This window comes from Nerophis lumbriciformis, linkage group LG24 (assembly GCF_033978685.3).
Source record: "Nerophis lumbriciformis linkage group LG24, RoL_Nlum_v2.1, whole genome shotgun sequence".
Taxonomy (NCBI): Eukaryota; Metazoa; Chordata; class Actinopteri; order Syngnathiformes; family Syngnathidae; genus Nerophis; species Nerophis lumbriciformis.
Genome location: NC_084571.2, coordinates 13,989,283 through 14,008,569, shown reverse-complemented (window position 1 = coordinate 14,008,569; position 19,287 = coordinate 13,989,283). Strand labels below are relative to the sequence as shown.

At 40.3% G+C, this 19,287-nt stretch overlaps 1 protein-coding gene across 2 annotated transcripts in view; it reads right to left on the bottom strand.

Annotated features, from left to right (window-relative positions):
- prkcbb (protein kinase C, beta b) overlaps positions 1 to 19,287 on the bottom strand; it is a 282,211-nt gene that overhangs the window by 141,559 nt on the left and 121,365 nt on the right. For both annotated transcript variants that reach the window (XM_061981613.1, XM_061981612.1), the window contains exon 3: positions 9,538 to 9,620. In XM_061981613.1, the coding sequence (XP_061837597.1) occupies positions 9,538 to 9,620 (83 nt within the window). The remainder of the gene's footprint in view (positions 1 to 9,537; positions 9,621 to 19,287) is intronic.

The following is a 19,287-nucleotide window of genomic DNA, read 5'->3' as shown; positions in this document are numbered from 1 at the left end:
GGCCCAGAAACTCCTGTTCCTCCGAGGGCCACATGACAATTATGGCGCCCCCCCAGAGGGCTACTTGTGACAGTGAATAATACATGAATGTTACTGTATGAATGAATTTGGCTCTAAACATTACGCCCCTTTCTATCCGCATATTACTGCAACTTGGAAAAATGGTACCCCTGTTTTTTACAGTAGGATTCTGGCAACTGAGCTGCCATTTTTTACCGTAAAATCTACGGTTGTTTTTACGGTGCGTTATTGTAAATAAAACAAAACAGTAGTATAGTTTTTTTTAATGTAGTGTACAGTTATTTACCATTAAAACTACGTTGTTGTTGTTTTTACGGTGCTGTTACTGTAAATGGAAAAAACAGTACTATAGTTTTTTAAATGTAGAATTCCGGCGACAGAGCTGCTGGTTATTTACCGTTAAAACTATGTTGTTGTTGTTTTTACCGTGTATTACTGTAAATGGAAAAACGGTACAACAGTTTGGGTTTTCTTACGGTAAAATTTGGGTGACTGAACTTTACGATTGTTGTTATTACAGTGTTTTACTGTAAATTAAAAAACGGTACAACTGTTTTTTCACGGTAAGATTCTGGCAACAGACCTGCAAGTTTTTTTACCGTAAAATCGAAGGTAGTTTTTACGGTGTATTACTGTAAATGGAAAAACAATACCACAGATTTTTTCCGACGGTAAAATTCTTCTGACAGAGCTGCCGGTTATTTACGATAGAATATACAGTTGTTGTTTTTACGGTGTGTTACTGTAAATAAAAAACGATACCACAGTTTGGGTTATTTGACGGTAAAATTCTGGCGACTGAACATTTAGTTTTTTACTGTAAAAGCTACAGTTCTTGTTTTTAACGTGTTTTACTGTAAATACATAAATGGTGCCAAAAAGAATTTTACGCAAAAATTCAGGCAACTGATTTTCCCGTTTGTTTACCGTAAAATCTACAGTGGTTGTTTTTACGGTGTATATCTGTAAATGTTTTTTTAAGGTAGAATTCTGATGTTTTGGCTGCCCTTTTTTTTTTTCTTTTTTTTTAACCATTAAAACTTTTTACAGTTTATTACCATAAATGGAAAAAAGGTAAAACAGTTTGGGTTTTTATAGTGTAAAATTCTGGCATCTGAACTTGTTTTTTATTTACTCTGAAATCTACAGTAGTTTTTACAGTGTATTACTATACAGGAAAAACACATTACTACAGTTTTTTTTTTGACTTTATAATTCTGCCGTCTGAGCTCTCAGTTTTTTACTGTAAAATCTATGGTTGTTGTTTTTACGGTGTATTGCTGTAAATAAAAGAAGATACCACAGTTTGGGTTATGCTGGGTTTTTTTTACTGTAAAATCTACAGTTCTTGTTTTTACTGTGTTTTTCCGTAAATGGAAAAACGGTACCACAGTTGTTTTTACTGTAAAATACTGGCGACTAAGCTGCCAGTTTTTTACCGTAAAATCTACGGTTGTTGTTGTGTTTTACGGTGTATTACCGTAAATGGAAAAACGCTACCAGATTTTTTTTAGACAACTGAGTTTCGAGTTTTTTTTACCGCAAAATCATGTGTTGTTTTTTTTATTGTATACAATTTCATGGATAACTTGCTTTTAAAACATAAGTCAAGCAGATATTTAAGTTTTTATTCTTATTCCAACAAAATAATACAATAATATTATATTTGTTGCAATAATAGAGAATATTCAGGTTTACATAACGTCCTGTACTTTATTGACATATATTATTCCCAGACCATACAAAACCATGTGGACCCCCGGGGCCTTGAGTTTGACGCCTGTGTTCTACATCGGCATGGTGCAGAAACTCAGGTCATGGGGCCACAAAGTCAATAAGGAAAGGACACGGTGGGGGTGCTGAGGCCCCGTAATTAAGAGCGGGGCCCCCTGGGGCGAGGTGGCATATTCATCAAAAAGGTGAGCAGCACTGCTATGAAAGCAAGTCATTGTGTGAAATAATGAGATATTTTAAATATCAATGGAAAGAGGCGAGCTGTCAGCTACATGAGATGGTGAATACTCCTTCCTGTGAGAGTGGGCGGGGCCAATACCATTATTGATGAATTATTGTGACAGCTGCTTTAAATCAGTTTGATGTTGACGCGAGGAAGCGCCTGACAAAATATTCAACAATGCTCAATAGGTACTTTTATAGTACTACTACTACTACTACTACCCATACATACATACATACATACATACATACATACATACATATATATACATATATATATATACACACATATACAGATACACACACACATATATATATATATATATGCATATACAGTATATACATATACAAACGTGTATATATATATATATATATACATATATATATATATATATATATATACACATAAATATATATACATATACATATATACACATATGTATATATATATATATATATATATATATATATATATATATATATATATATAAACATACATATATATACATACATATATATACATATACATATATATATATGTATATATATATATATATATATATATATATATATATACGTGTGTGTGTGACAATCATTGGTACTTTAACTTTAACTTAATATATATATAGATATTAGGACTGCAACAACTAATCGATTAAAATCGATTATAAAAATAGTTGGCGATTAATTTAGTCAAAATAGTTGGCGATTAATTTAGTCATCTCCTCTCTGAGCTGCCACCTTAACGTGGTAGAGGAGTTTGCGTGTCCCAATGATCCTAGGAGCTATGTTGTCCGGGGGTTGATGCCCCCTGGTAGGGTCTCCCAAGACAAACTGGTCCTAGGTGAGGGATCAGACAAAGAGCAGCTCGAAGACCTCTATGAAGAAAACGATTAAGGAACCCAGATTTCCCTTGCCCGGACGCGGGTCACCGGGGCCCCCCTCTGGAGCCAGGCCCGGAGGTGGGGCACGATGGCGAGCGCCGGCCACCGGCCACATGTCCGGTGAAAAGAGGACGTATGGTCAGTCTATCCTAGCCCGGTCGCTGCTAGCATGCTAGCAGTGATCGGTTTCACTGGACATGTCCCCATGGGGCCCGGCCGGGCACAGCCCGAAGAGGCAACGTGGGTCCCCCCTCCAATGGGCTCACCACCCATAGCAGGGGTCATAGAGGTTGGGTGCGATGTGAGCTGGGCGGAAGCCGAGGGCAGGGCACTCGGCGGTCCGATCCTCGGCTACAGAAGATAGCTCTTGGGACGTGGAACGTCACCTCGCTGGGGGGGAAGGAGCCTGAGCTAGTACGCGAGGTGGAGAAGTTCCGACTAGATATAGTCGGACTCAAATCGACGCACAGCAAGGGCTCTGGAACCAGTTCTCTCGAGAGGGGCTGGACTCTCTTCCACTCTGGCGTTGCCGGCAGTGAGAGGCGACGGGCTGGGGTGGCAATTCTTGTTTCCCCCCGGCTCAGAGCCTGTACGTTGGAGTTCAACCCTGTGGACGAGAGGGTAGCTTCCCTCCGCCTTCGGGTGGGGGAACGGGTCCTGACTGTGGTTTGCGCTTACGCGCCAAACCGCAGCTCTGAGTACCCACCCTTTTTGGATTCACTCGAGGGAGTACTTGAGAGTGCTCCCCCGGGTGATTCCCTCGTTCTACTGGGGGACTTCAATGCTCATGTTGGCAGCGACAGTGAAACCTGGAGAGGCGTGATTGGGAAGAATGGCTGCCCGGATCTGAACCCGAGGGGTGTTTTGTTATTGGACTTTTGTGCCCGTCACAGATTGTCCATAACGAACACCATGTTCAAACATAAGGGTGTCCATATGTGCACTTGGCACCAGGACACCCTAGGCCGCAGTTCCATGATCGACTTTGTAGTTGTGTCATCGGATTTGCGGCCTCATGTTTTGGACACTCGGGTGAAGAGAGGGGCGGAGCTTTCTACCGAACACCACCTGGTGGTGAGTTGGCTGCGATGGTGGGGGAGGATGCCGGACAGACCTGGCAGGCCCAAACGCATTGTGAGGGTTTGCTGGGAACGTCTGGCAGAGTCTCCTGTCAGAGAGAGTTTCAATTCCCACCTCCGGAAGAACTTTGAACATGTCACGAGGGAGGTGCTGGACATTGAGTCCGAATGGACCATGTTCCGCGCCTCTATTGTCGAGGCGGCTGATTGGAGCTGTGGCCGCAAGGTAGTTGGTGCTTGTCGTGGCGGTAATCCTAGAACCCGTTGGTGGACACCGGCGGTGAGGGATGCCGTCAAGCTGAAGAAGGAGTCCTATCGGGTTCTTTTGGCTCATAGGACTCCTGAGGCAGCGGACAGGTACCGACAGGCCAAGCGGTGTGCGGCTTCAGCGGTCGCAGAGGCAAAAACTCGGACATGGGAGGAGTTCGGTGAGGCCATGGAAAACAACTTCCGGACGGCTTCGAAGCAATTCTGGGCCACCATCCGCCGCCTCAGGAAGGGGAAGCAGTGCACTATCAACACCGTGTATGGCGAGGATGGTGTTCTGCTGACCTCGACTGCGGATGTTGTGGATTGGTGGAGGGAATACTTCGAAGACCTCCTCAATCCCACCAACACGTCTTCCTATGAGGAAGCAGTGCCTGGGGAGTCTGTGGTGGGCTCTCCTATTTCTGGGGATGAGGTTGCTGAGGTAGTTAAAAAGCTCCTCGGTGGCAAGGCCCCGGGGGTGGATGAGATCCGCCCGGAGTTCCTTAAGGCTCTGGATGCTGTGGGGCTGTCTTGGTTGACAAGACTCTGCAGCATCGCGTGGACATCGGGGGATGTACCACTGGTTTGGCAGACCGGGGTGGTGGTTCCTCTCTTTAAGAAGGGGAACCGGAGGGTGTGTTCTAACTATCGTGGGATAACACTCCTCAGCCTTCCCGGTAAGGTCTATTCAGGTGTACTGGAGAGGAGGCTACGCCGGATAGTCGAACCTCGGATTCAGGAGGAACAGTGTGGTTTTCGTCCTGGTCGTGGAACTGTGGATCAGCTCTATACTCTCGGCAGGGTCCTTGAGGGTGCATGGGAGTTTGCCCAACCAGTCTACATGTGTTTTGTGGACTTGGAGAAGGCATTCGACCGTGTCCCTCGGGAAGTCCTGTGGGGAGTGCTCAGAGAGTATGGGGTATCGGACTGTCTGATTGTGGCAGTCCGCTCCCTGTATGATCAGTGCCAGAGCTTGGTCCGCATTGCCGGTAGTAAGTCGGACACGTTTCCAGTGAGGGTTGGACTCCGCCAAGGCTGCCCTTTGTCACCGATTCTGTTCATAACTTTTATGGACAGAATTTCTAGGCGCAGTCAAGGCGTTGAGGGGATCTGGTTTGGTGGCTGCAGGATTAGGTCTCTGCTTTTTGCAGATGATGTGGTCCTGATGGCTTCATCTGGCCAGGATCTTCAGCTCTCACTGGATCGGTTCTCAGCTGAGTGTGAAGCGACTGGGATGAAAATCAGCACCTCCAAGTCCGAGTCCATGGTCCTCGCCCGGAAAAGGGTGGAGTGCCATCTCCGGGTTGGGGAGGAGATCTTGCCCCAAGTGGAGGAGTTCAAGTACCTTGGAGTCTTGTTCATGAGTGAGGGAAGAGTGAATCATGAGATCGACAGGCGGATCGGTGCGGCGTCTTCAGTAATGCGGACGCTGTATCGGTCCGTTGTGGTGAAGAAGGAGCTGAGCCGGAAGGCAAAGCTCTCAATTTACCGGTCGATCTACGTTCCCATCCTCACCTATGGTCATGAGCTTTGGGTTATGACCGAAAGGACAAGATCACGGGTACAAGCGGCCGAAATGAGTTTCCTCCGCCGGGTGGCGGGGCTCTCCCTTAGAGATAGGGTGAGAAGCTCTGCCATCCGGGAGGAGCTCAAAGTAAAGCCGCTGCTCCTCCACATCGAGAGGAGCCAGATGAGGTGGTTCGGGCATCTGGTCAGGATGCCACTCGAACGCCTCCCTAGGGAGGTGTTTAGGGCACGTCCGACCGGTAGGAGGCTGCGGGGAAGACCCAGGACACGTTGGGAAGACTATGTCTCCCGGCTGGCCTGGGAACGCCTCGGGGTCCCACAGGAAGAGCTGGACGAAGTGGCTGGGGAGAGGGAAGTCTGGGCTTCCCTGCTTAGGCTGCTGCCCCCGCGACCCGACCTCGGATAAGCGGAAGAAGATGGATGGATGGATGGATCATTTAGTCATCGATTCGTTGGATCTATGCTATGCGCATGCGCTGAGGCTATGTTTTTTTTTGTTTTGTTTTTTTATAAACCTTTATTTATAAACTGCAACATTTACAAACAGATGAGAAACAATAATCAAAATAATAGGGGTGTAACGGTACGTGTATTTGTATCGAACCGTTTCGGTACGGGGGTTTCGTTTCGGTTCGGTGCGGAGGTGTACCGAACGAGTTTCCACACGGACATATTAAGTAGCGTACTGCACGTTGTGTAAACAATATTCAAAATGCCGGACATTTGAGGCATTTAAGAAACTCCACCCTGACAGCCCCGCAAAAGAGGACATGTCCGGTGAAAAGAGGACGTATGGTCAGTCTATCCTAGCCCGGTCGCTGCTAGCATGCTAGCAGTGATCGGTTTCACTGGACATGTCCTCTTTTGCTAGCATGCTAGCAGCTAACGGGCTCCAATAGACTGACCATACGTCCTCTTTTCACCGGACATGTCCTCTTTTGCGGGGCTGTTCGTGCGGAGTTTCTTAAATGCCTCAAATGTCCGGCATTTTGAGTATTGTTTACACAACATGCAGTACGCTACTTAATATGTCCGTGCGGAAACTCGTTCGGTACACCTCCGCACGGAACGGAAACCCCCGTACCGAAACAGTTCAATACAAATACACGTACCTTTACACCCCTAGCTTCATGGCATGGCCTCTTAACTTCATGTGAGTGATTATGATTGACGACACCTGTTGACTTCTCTGAGCCCATTTAAATAGGGCTCATGTAATGCAGTCATTAGACTCGGTTACAAATGCGACAATGGGAAAGTCAAAGGAACTCAGCACAGATCTAAAAAAACGAATCATTGACTTGAACAAGTCAAGAAAGTCACTTAGAGCCATTTCAAAGCAGGTTAAGGTCCCAAGAGCAACTGTGCAGACAATTGTTTGTAAGTATAAAGCGCATGGCACAGTTTTGTCACTGCCACAATCAGGAAGAAAACGCAAGCTATCACCTGCTGCTACGAGAAAGTTGGTCAGGATGATTAAGAGTCAACCGAGAACCACCAAAAAGCAGGTCTGCAATGAACTGGAAGCTGCTGGAACACAGGTGTCAGTGTCCACAGTCAAGCGTGTTTTGTATCGCCATGGACTGAGAGGCTACCATGCAAGAAGGAAGCCCTTGCTCCAGAAGCGACACCTCAAGGCTCGTCTAAAGTTTGCTGCTGATCACATGGACAAAGATAAGACCTTCTGGAGGAAAGTTCTGTGGTCAGATGAAACAAAAATGTAGCTGTTTGGCCACAATACCCAGCAATATGTTTGGAGGAGAAAAGATGAGGCCTTTAATCCCAGGAACTTCACCCCTTGCTCCTGATGGCTGCTGGTTAGCGCCTTGCATGGCAGCTCCCGCCATCAGTGTGTGAATGTGTGTGTGAATGGGTGAATGTGGTAATACTGTCAAAGCGCTTTGAGTACCTTGAAGGTAGAAAAGCGCTATACAAGTATAACCCATTTATAATTTATTTATTTAACACCATTACTACAGTCAAGCATGGTGGTGGTAGTATTATGCTCTGGGCCTGTTTTGCTGCCAATGGAACTGGTGCTTTAAATGGGACAATGAAAAAGGAGGATTACCTCCAAATTCTTCAGGACAACCTAAAATCATCAGCCCAGAGGTTGGGTCTTGGGCGCAGTTGGGTGTTCCAACAGGACAATGACCCCAAACACACGTCAAAAGTGGTAAAGGAATGGCTAAATCAGGCTAGAATTAAGGTTTTAGAATGGCCTTCCCAAAGTCCTGACTTAAATGTGTGGACAATGCTGAAGAAACATGTCCATGTCAGAAAACCAACACATTTAGCTGAATTGCACCAAATTTGTCAAGAGTGGTCAAAAATTCAACCAGAAGCTTGCCAGAAGCTTGTGGATGGCTACCAAAAGTAGCTTATTGCAGTGAAATTTGCCAAGGGACATGTAACCAAATATTAACATTGCTGTATGTAGGGCTGGGCGATATGGCCTTTTATTAATATCTGGATATTGTTAGGCCATGTCACGATACACGATATATATCTCGATATTTTGCCTTAGCCTTGAATTAACACTTGATGCATATAATCACAGCAGTATGATGATTATATGTGTCTACATTAAAACATTCTTGTTCATACTGCATTAATACATGCTAATTTTAAACTTTCATGCAGAGAGGGAAATCACAACTAAGTCAATTTACCAAAACTGTATTTATTAAACAGTTATTAAGCAGTGGCACAAACATTCATGTCATTTCAAAACAGAAAGTGCAAGATTGTCAGAGACATTTTAAAACAAGCTATGAGTGCACTTTTGTGCATGATGTCACTAAGATGACATTTCAAAACAATGCTAAATTCAGGTGCACTTTTTGTACAGAACGCCACTAATAGTTTAAAACAAATAAAGTGCACTTTTGTGCATGATGTCACACAAGATATTTCAAGAACTGTCAAATAAAAATGAGCTGCATAATAGGAAATCACATAGTGTATGTCCTTCACTATGTGGTAGGTTCATGCGGACATGATCTCCTTCTGTTGTTGACTATGTTTTTCATACAGTGTTGATCTGGAAATGGTTGCTTGGGCATTTTGTGGGTGTGGCACCGAACGGAGATGTTGACATGCGGAGTTTCAAGCACTCTTTATTCTCTAGCGGGTGACTTTTCAAATGATGTTACAAATTAGCAGTGCTGCTACTTTTTGTAGCAACGCTTTTGCCGCATACTTGTTCAACATATTCCCGCTTGAAGCCAAACCACCGCCTGACGATTGACCCCGTGCTGTTTTTCTTGGAATTAATTCTTCCCTCATTTGTTACCAGATTCGCACCTTCTCTCTCTCGTATTACCACTCGCACAGCACCGCTAGCATCACAGCTGACGTTACCCGTTCCGCTACCTCTCTGCTGTTTAGCTGATTGGAGAGCTAGCTTGCGCAGCTAGTGGGTCCATGACGATAGCTTCTGTTTTGTTTGATCATTCGTTTTACTGCCGTGTTACAGACACCATTTTTGAACAATTAAGTTTTGTAAATAAACATTTACAAAATATTTCTGTGTAAATAACTCATTTCACAACGTATATATCTGCGACTTATACTTCAGTGCGACTTATATATGGAAAATTATTATTTACTTCTAAAATTTGGTGGGTGTGGCTTATATACCGGTGCGCTTTATAGTAATAAGTAAGACAAAATAAAGTACTTTATTGATGCTTATCATTTAAAAGACTTTTGCGGGCCACATAAAATGAGGTGGCAGTCTAAATCCGGCCACCGGGCCCTGGGTTTGAGACCCGTGGTGTTGCGTACGGAAAATCATCTCCTGCGTGAATTGTACTCACATCTGAGGCTGGTCCTTTGTCAGCTCCCGGGCAGGAGAAGGTGACAAACTCATGGCAGCGTTTGTGCACCACAAAACAGCAGACTGGCAAGAGAAAAAGAAGAGTTAGCACTGATTGAGTCATCCTTTCACTCCTCTGAGTGTTGGCACACAGCAGACATTTCCCAGGAAAAGCACATGAAGGAACGCGCCTGGGGAAATCTACCAACAAATAATACCAATACATATAAACAACAATCATATATTTCTCTTATGTATTCTAGTTTCATAACAATGCAAATGACTATTTTTATTACAACACACTCCTGAGTCAGGTTGTTTTCCTATTTCCCAGTTACATACCCTACATTCCGGACGACAAGCCGCTACTTTTTTCCTACACTTTTAACCCTGCGGCTCATAAGACGGAGCGGCTAATTTATGGATTTTAATTTTTTTTTTTTAAAGTTTTTAAAAAAAGAAGCAAAAACACTGACAAGGATTGTTATAATTTCTGCTATGGCGCCATCTTCTGGATGAATTTTCTCACTGCAACTTATGCAGTGTCCTCCCCTTTAGTGCTTTAAACCGGTGGTTCTCAAATGGGGGTACGCGTACCTCTCGGGGTACTTGAAGGTATGCCAAGGTGTACGTGAGATTTGTTTTAAATATTCTAAAAATAGCAACAATTCAAAAATCCTTTATAAATATAAATAAAAACCTATCTTTTTTTCCAAATAGTTCAAGAAAGACCACTACAAATGAGCAATATTTTGCACTGTTATACAATTTAATAAATCAGAAACTGATGACATAGTGCTGTATTTTACTTCTTTATCTCTTTTTTTCAACCAAAAATGCTTTGGTCTGATTAGGGGGTACTTGAATTTAAAAAAAATTCACAGGGGGTACATCACTGAAAAAAGGTTGAGAACCACTGCTTTAAACAACCGGAAGTTGAAGTGCCGTTCAGCCTTCTAGCCGTCCATAGCGTTTCCTACTCGTATGGATTCTTCATACATCACTCCAAGCAAAGTTTGTAAGTTTTACAATAAATCTAAAACAATTCTCACCTACTAAAGCGTCCCACGTGTGATGTAAAATTGGTTTCATGATTGGATCATTTTAAAAGATTTGCAATTACATGCAGTGTATGTATTTTTTCCTGTAAAAATTGATAGTACAAATACCCGTAAATTCAGGACAATAAACTGCTACTTTTTTACTATGCTTTGAACCCTGCACTTTAAAAAATGGTGTAGCAAATGCATGGATCTCTTCTTTATTGACGGCCATAATGCAGATAGTTTAAAAAACAAAGAAACAAAAAAAAACCACTGAAAAAGTGTGTTATTGTTTGCGCTATGACACCATCTTTTGAACAAGTTCACTTTCAACCGGAAGTAGAAGTGCTGTTTAGTCTTCTTGCCGTCCATAGCGTTTCTACTTGTACGGATTCTTCATTCATCACTCCAAACAACGTTTGTACGTTTTACAATAAAACTAAAACAATTCTCAATTACTAAAACGTCCCATGTGTGATATAAAATTGGTTTCATTATTGGATCATTTTAAAGTTTGAAAGACTTGTAATTACATGCAGTGTATGTATTTTTTCTGTCAAAACTGAAAGTAGAAATACCCGTAATTTACGAACAATAATACTTTTTTCCTATGCTTTGAACTCTGCGGCTTATAAAATAGTGCAGCAAATTTATGGATTTTTCTTTACTGACAACCATAATGCAGATAGTTTTCCAAAAACAAACAGACAAAGACACTGAAAATGTGTGTTATTGTTTGTGCTATGACACCATCTCTTGAACAAGTTCACTCACTGCAGGCACGGTATTTAGTGCTCTTTCAACCGGAAGTAAAAGTGCTGTTCAGTCTTCTAGCCGTCTATAGCGTTTCAACTCGTATGGATTCTTCGTTCATCACTCCAAGCAACGTTTGTACGTTTTACAATATAACTACAACAATTCTCACTCACTAAAGAGTCCCATGTGTGATGTGTGTAGGAGTGTTTTCATGTATATTTGTACGTGTTATCGTAATGTAATGAAGTGAGAATCGTTAGCTAATATGCTAACATGGTTAGTGTCAGTATTATTTCACACTGAACTAAAAAAAACAGAATAAACTAACTGCACTTCATAGGTAAGCCTTGGCCAATATATCATGAGTCAATTAACCGACAATAAATGAAAACAAAGTGGGTAAGTTTTCCAGCGTGGATAAATGGCCACTGGCACACTTCAGGAGCATTCACTCTTTTGCATCGGTTTCTGCGGCTGCGGGCGTTTGACCTACAAATAAACGGTAGTAATGAAACTCCCGACACTTAGTATTACCGTATTAAACTTAAATGACCAAAGTATCGTCATTCTTAACTGCACTTATACGGACAAACTGACTGGGGCTAGCTTGCTAGCTAGCTTGAATGCTAACACGTAAACAACAGACATTAATGTCTTTTCTCATTACGAAATCTAAAGGTGTACAAACACATTAAAACAAGCCAGACACAGTATTCTCATCAAACATAAGGGATGTTTTTGCACAACGTGATCGATAAACTCCGGTTTACAAACTACAGACCTGTTTCTCTACATCCACAATTTTCTAAAATGATTGAAAAACTGTTTACCAACACATTAGACAAATTCATAAATAAAAACAAAACACAGACAACCAATACGGATACAGAGCCAACATCTCAACATCAATGGCATTAATCGAAAGAACGGAAGAGATAAAAAATGCAATAGACACTAAAAAATGTGCTGCTGCAGTGTTTATGGATTAAACAAAATCATTTAACACAATTAATCATAACATCTTAATAAACAAATTAGAAAGGTATGGAATCATAGGGTTGGTCTTCAACTGGATTAGAAGCTACTTAACCAACAGGAAACAATACGTGAAGATAGGAGAACACATTTCTACAGAGCTGAAAATATTTTGTGGCGTACCTCAGGGATCAATATCGGGACCAAAATTGTTCAATCTCTATATAAATGACATTTGTAAAGTTATAAAGAACTTACAGTTTATATTATTTGTAGATGACATTAACTGTGTTTTGTTCAGGAGAGAACACTCAGAAGCTAGTACAAATAATAACAGAAGAAATTAACAAATTAAAAAGATGGTTTGACAAAAACAGACTATCTTTGAATCTCAGTAAAACTAAAATAAGGCTATTTGGTAACAGTAGAAGTGAAAGTCAAACACAAATACAGATAGACGGAGTAAATATTGAAAGGGTAAAAGAGAACACATTTTTGGGTGTAATAATAGATGATACAGTGAACTGAAATCTCATATAAAAATATCCAACATAAAGTAGCAAGAAACATGTCAATAATGAATAAAGCAAAACATGTTCTAGACCAAAAATCATTTCATATTCCGTACTGCTCGCTCGTGTAACATATCTGAGTTATTGTGTAGAAATATGGGGAAACAACTACAAATGTGCTTTGATTCACTAACGGTGTTACAAAAAATTATACAATTACAATAATTCTGTAACACTGCGGTGAGGGTTGTCATGTCTTGGTTTCTTTGTGTCTTGTGAATTTCATGTTTTAGTTTGAAAAATAACTCTCCTCTCGTTTCAGGTCACTTGCCCTTCCTTATGTGTCATCAGTCTGACGCCATCCCTGATTGTTTCCACCTGTTCCCCATCACCCCCATGTGTTTTATAAGCCCACGCCTCCCTTTGTTCTGTGCCAGAATGTCTTGTGCATCTCCAACGTCATACCCAAGACTTGTCTCGTCTTGTTATCCTGATCCTGAATTTCCAAGTGGGTATTTTGAGTTTTCCTTTTCTCCTCTTAAGCAGAGTGAATTTTTGTTTGTAAAGTTTTCAAATCGCAGTGGTGAGTTCAGTTTACTTTTACCGTCTCTTCTTTTCCACATTTTTGAGTGACCTTTTGTTAATTATTTCTCTAGATAAGAATCAGCGTAGAAGCTTTATAGCCCATTGTTTTTCCCTCCCTTTGGAGCGTCTTTTGTTGTTTAAATTTCATAGTTATATTCCTCGCTAGTGTAGTTAGAGATAGATATTTCTGTTTCCTCCTTTTGGAGTGATTTTTGGTTTGTTCACATTTTGTGACACCTTTTCGCCTAGTTAAAGTTTATAGCCGTGGTTGTATTGCCCCGACTCAAAAGTGAACTTTTCAAAATAAAAGCCTGCCTGATTATTCTCCACCTCTGCATCTGAGTCCTATTTTTGACCGAGTCTTGACAAATCCATAATGTTGGATATACAGAACATACAAACCCTTTATTTATTAAATCACAATTATTGAAATTCAACGATATGGTGCATTTGCAAACAGCTAAAATGATGTATAAAGCAAACTATAACCTGCTACCCAAGACTATACAACAATTCTTCTCAACAAAAGAGGAGAAATATAACATTAGAGGAAAATCTAGTTTAAAACATTTGTATACACATACAACACGTCAAACCTTTAGCATATCTGCATGTGGAATTAAATTATGTAATGGATTAACCAAAAAAATCCAACAAAGCACCAATATGATTCAGTTTAAGAGACAGTTCAAACTACAAGTGTTCACAAAGTACACAGAACAAGAATTATGATGAACACAATTTATTTTATTTTTTTAGATAAAGATTAATTTATTTAATATTTGTTTACTTACTATGGTATATTATTTATTTAATATGTATTTATTCACTGTTCTGTTACAGGGAACAAGGAAATGGGACAAAATTGCAATGGTATGAAAAGGGGTAGGATTAAATAAGCTCTGCTTCTTCCTACTCCTTTTCGGACGCACTGTAATGAAACAACTGGAATTGTGCAATGCATTACGTTGTATCTTATGCATGTTCCAAATAAACTGAAACTGAACTGAACTGAACTGAACTGGACAAGTAGAAACAGACGACAGGGACTCTGCTCAACAGGAAGTGAACTCGCGTCACATAAACAGGAAGTGAAACACCTGATCATTTTAACAATAATAATCCTTTTTTTAGATGCATCGCATGGACGGTTATAGAATCGATTAAAAAATGTCAATAATCGATGTATTTGTTGTGGATAAAGAAATGCAGACAGTTTTAGAATTTGTCTGACCACTTCCTTTATTTTAGGGCACTTATGGTCCAGTTTTGCACACATTTCTATTAATTTAATAAATGTGACAGGAATTTCTTGTTACAAATGCATTGTTTTTTAAATTTGCAAGTGATAAACGCTTACTCAGTGAAAGGAACAGAAATGTAAAACTGAATCAATATACATAAAATAAAGCTAATCGAGTTTTAATCGAATCGTAGCTCCTGAATCACCTCTACTGATCACCCTTTACCATTTTTAATAAAAGATAAACATATTTAAACAAACAAATAAAAACAATATGTCTCTTATGAAGCCAGAATAATATTTCATGTTTCCTCTGCCAATAAAGAATATTATTACATTTTAGTTATTAAAAAAATGCAACTTGGTTCAAAGATTTGTGTGTGTAAAAGTACTAAAATTTTGCTTACAGACAGTATATTTTTTTGTACTATTTGTTTGTGTTAAATGTTAAAAGAAAGAAGAAATACAAGTTGATTGTGTGAACGCTCCAAACATTCACTCATTTGCTTTTCTACACCAAAATTCATCTACAGTATTTATTCTTCTTCTCCAGATTTTGGCGCGCTCTACCTTCCACATGTTTCACCTGATTCAAACCGTTCCAACTTCAAACTGTTCAGCCTATTCAGGAATCGCGGGCTTTCCCTCGACACATTCCAAAAATTCCCAGATTTCCCAGAATTCCAGGTTTTCCAGGACAGTTTCCCCATTCAAAGTAAATTGACCATTTTTCGAACTTCCACCATTCCCACATTTTTCAACCTATTCAAACCATTCCACCTTCAACACATTCCACTCATCCTGGACATTCAAACTATTATTTTTCCAAGTTCCAAAAAATTCCAGGAATTCACAGAATTCCCTTTTTTTCAAACACTTTTTTCCACCCTTTTTTCTGGCAACCAGACCACGGCGTGGCGCGGTTGGTAGAGTGGCTATGCCAGAAACCTGAGAGTTCCTAGTTCAATCCCCACCTTCTACCATCCTAGTCACGTCCGTTGTGTCCTTGAGCAAGACACTTCACCCTTGCTCCTGATGGGTCCTGGTTAGCGCCTTGCATGGCAGCTCCCGCCATCAGTGTGTGAATGTGTGTGTGAATGGGTGAATGTGGAAATAGTGTCAAAGCGCTTTGAGTTCCTTAAAAAAGACAGAAAAGCGCTATACAAGTATAACCCATAACCACTCCTTCCACATTTTTCAACCCACTTCAACCGTTCCACCGCCAAGTCATTGCTCTTAATCAGGACAAAAAAACACAGTGGTTTTTGTAACTGGAAAAATTCCCGGTTTTCCCGAAATTCCTGAATACCATTTCTTAATTAAAAATGTTACTACTACAACATTTCCCGACCGTTTTGAAAAATTCCAACACCGACCATTTCAACTCATTCAGACCATTCAAGTCTTTTGACATATTTCAAAAAAATTCCTGTTTTTCCAGAAATTCCCATTGAAATGAACGGGACATTTTTCAAAGTTACAAAATTCCCACATTTTTCCTCCGATTCAAACCGTTTCAACTCCAAAATATTCAGCCTGTTCAAGAATTGTGTGCTCTCCTTCAACCATTATAAAATAAATTCCTGGATTTCCTAGAATTCCCAGTTTTAGGGACATTTTCCCCATTCAAAATGAATTATCCATTTTTCAAACTTCCACAATTCCCACATTTGTCAAACAATTTAGACCATTCCACCTTCAACACATTCATCCTGGAAATTTAAACAACCATTTTTCCACGTTCAATGAATTTCCAGGAGTTCCTGGGTTTTTTTCTAACCTTATTTCCAATATTTTTTTAGTGCGACGACTACTTTCACATTTTTTAACCCATTTCAACCTTTCCACTGTCAAAACATTCTTCTTCGTCAGGACAAAAAAGCAAGTTGGTTTAAGAACTTGAAAAATTCCCGCTTTTCCCGAAATTCTGTCATACCATTTTTCAATGAAAAAACTGTTACTACTTAAACTTTTCTTGACTGATTTAAACTATTCGAACACCAAACAATTCAGCTCATTCAGAAAATTCAAGTCTTTTAACATTTCCCAAACATTCCCGCTTTTCCCGAAATTCCCAAATTTCCATGAAATTCCCATTGAAAAGAACGGGACATTTTTCAAAGTTCCACAATTCCCACATTTTTCATCCGATTCAAACCCTTCCAACTGCAAAATAGTCAGCCTGTTCAGGAATTGTGTGCTCCCTTTCAGCAATTATTAAAAAATTCCCGGATTTCCTAGAATTCCCAGTTTTTAGGGACATTTTCCCCATTCAAAATGAATTATCCATTTTTCAAACTTCCACAATTCCCACATTTTTTAACCCATTCAAACCATTCCACCTTCGACACATTCAACTCATCCTGGACATTCAAACGACCATTTTTCTACGTTCAATAAATTTCCAGGAATTCCTGGCCTTTTTTCTAACCTTGATTCCAATCTTTTTTAGTGCGACGACTTCTTTCACATTTTCACTGCATTCCAACTGTTCCATTGTCAAAACATTCTTCTTAGTCAGGACAAAAAAGAAAGTTTGTTTAAGAACTTGAAAAATTCCCGCTTTTCCTGAAATGTCATAATACCATTTCTCATTTAAAAAACTGTTACTACGTCAACATTTCTTGACTGATTTAAATAATTCAAACACCAAACATTCAGCTCATAGGACATTCATGCTTCTAATCTTTTTTCTTTTTTTTTAATGCCGCTTTTCCTGAAATTGCCAAAATTCCAGGAAGTTCCCATTGAAATGAATGGGACATTTTTCAAAGTTGCACAATTACCACATTTTCAACCGATTCAAACCATTCCAACATCAACGCATTCCACTTATCCTGGACATTCAAATGATCATTTTTCAAAGTTCAAAACATTTCCAGGAATTCCCTTTTTTTCAAACCCTTTTTTGAACCTTTTTACTGGCGACCACTCCTTCCACATTTTTCAACCGACTTCAACCGTTCCACCGTCAAATCATTCCTCTTAATCAGGACAAAAAAATAAGTGTTTTTTTTTTTAGCTGGAAAAATTCCCGGTTTTCCTGAAATTTCTTAATACTATTTCTCAATTAAAAATGTTACTACTTCCACATTTCCTGACCGTTTTGAAAAATTCCAACACCAACCATTTCAACTCATTCAGATCATTCAAGTCTTAACATTTTCCAAAACATTCTCGCTTTTCCCGAAATTCCCAAATTTCCATGAAATTCCCATTGAAAAGAATGGGACATTTTTCGAAGTTCCACAATTTCAACATTTTTCATCCGATTCAAACCCTTCCAACTCCAAAATATTCAGCCTGTTCAAAATTGTGTGTGCTCCTTCAACAATTTTAAAACATTCCCGGATTTCCAAGAATTCCCCGTGTTCAGGGACATTTTCCCCATTCAAAATGAATTGTCCATTTTTAAAACTTCCACAATTCGCACATTTTTCAACCGATTCAGACCATTCCACCTTCAACACATTCAATTCATCCTGGACATTCAAACTAACACTTTCCCAAGTTCTAAACCAAATTCCGGTTTTCCTGGAAATTCTAACTCTTCAACATTCAAACCGTTCCAACATTCAAACTATTCTTACATTCATACTACATACTGCCAGCATTTCAGTTCAACTTCAGCATTGGAGCATTCACACGCAATTCCTTCAGGAGATGCCTCATCTAGTTGCATTTGAAAGGGTAAATTTCTATTATTATGATTATTATTACGTATTGTCATTACATCAGTGGTTCATTTGGTCTCAAATAAATAAATGGCAATAATATTGTTTGTCGGCAATCATTTGTAGGTCAATATATGGTGCAGCAAAATTTGTTATCGGCCCAGACCTGTGTGTAGGAGGCATCTTGACAATGTTGTGTACCTCAGTGTCTTATTAACGCCCACACTCTTATTGTCAATCCTTTGTCAGCCACAATGTTACACAACAACCACTTCCTTATGCTGCACTATCTGACTGTTAGAAACATCTCCATTAACTTTTTTCTTATATTTATACACCATATTGTAAATCCTAGACAAAGGCTTAAGTGTGCACAGGTTGACAGAAACGCACAAAAGCCTGCAATCCCAGCTGACGAATGTCAGCTTGACTAACGGCCCCGACGAGAAGCACCGACTAGAAGTAAACTCAAACTTCACAATCCCACTTAACGACTGCACCTCGAGGTATATGTCCTGGACTTTCAGGTGAGTACACCACGTTGTACTCACATCCAAATAGCAGGCGCTAAACACCGAGTGCAAACTACAAAAGTGTGCATACTATCAGTGGGCGTGTGATCTACTAAGACTGTGTGTACAATTCATAACAAGTGCATAAGTGGTGCAGACTGGCTTATTTAAATTAGTTTTTAGTGTCGTACCAGCATTTAATGCCCATGGAAACACTAATTTCCCTCTACTCGGAGGTGTTTACTGTTAACTTAGGGGAGCGGCTCCACACTGTGTATAGAGATACTATTAGCTGCTAGCTTATCAGTCGGGGAATTTAAAATAAAATCACTGTCAGCCAGAGAGGCTTGGCGTTGATCAACTATGGCGACCACATATTTGTTCATGAAAATCCGCCGATACTGATCAGGGGCCGATGGATCGGCACCTCCCTAGATTAAAGAGCTAAAAA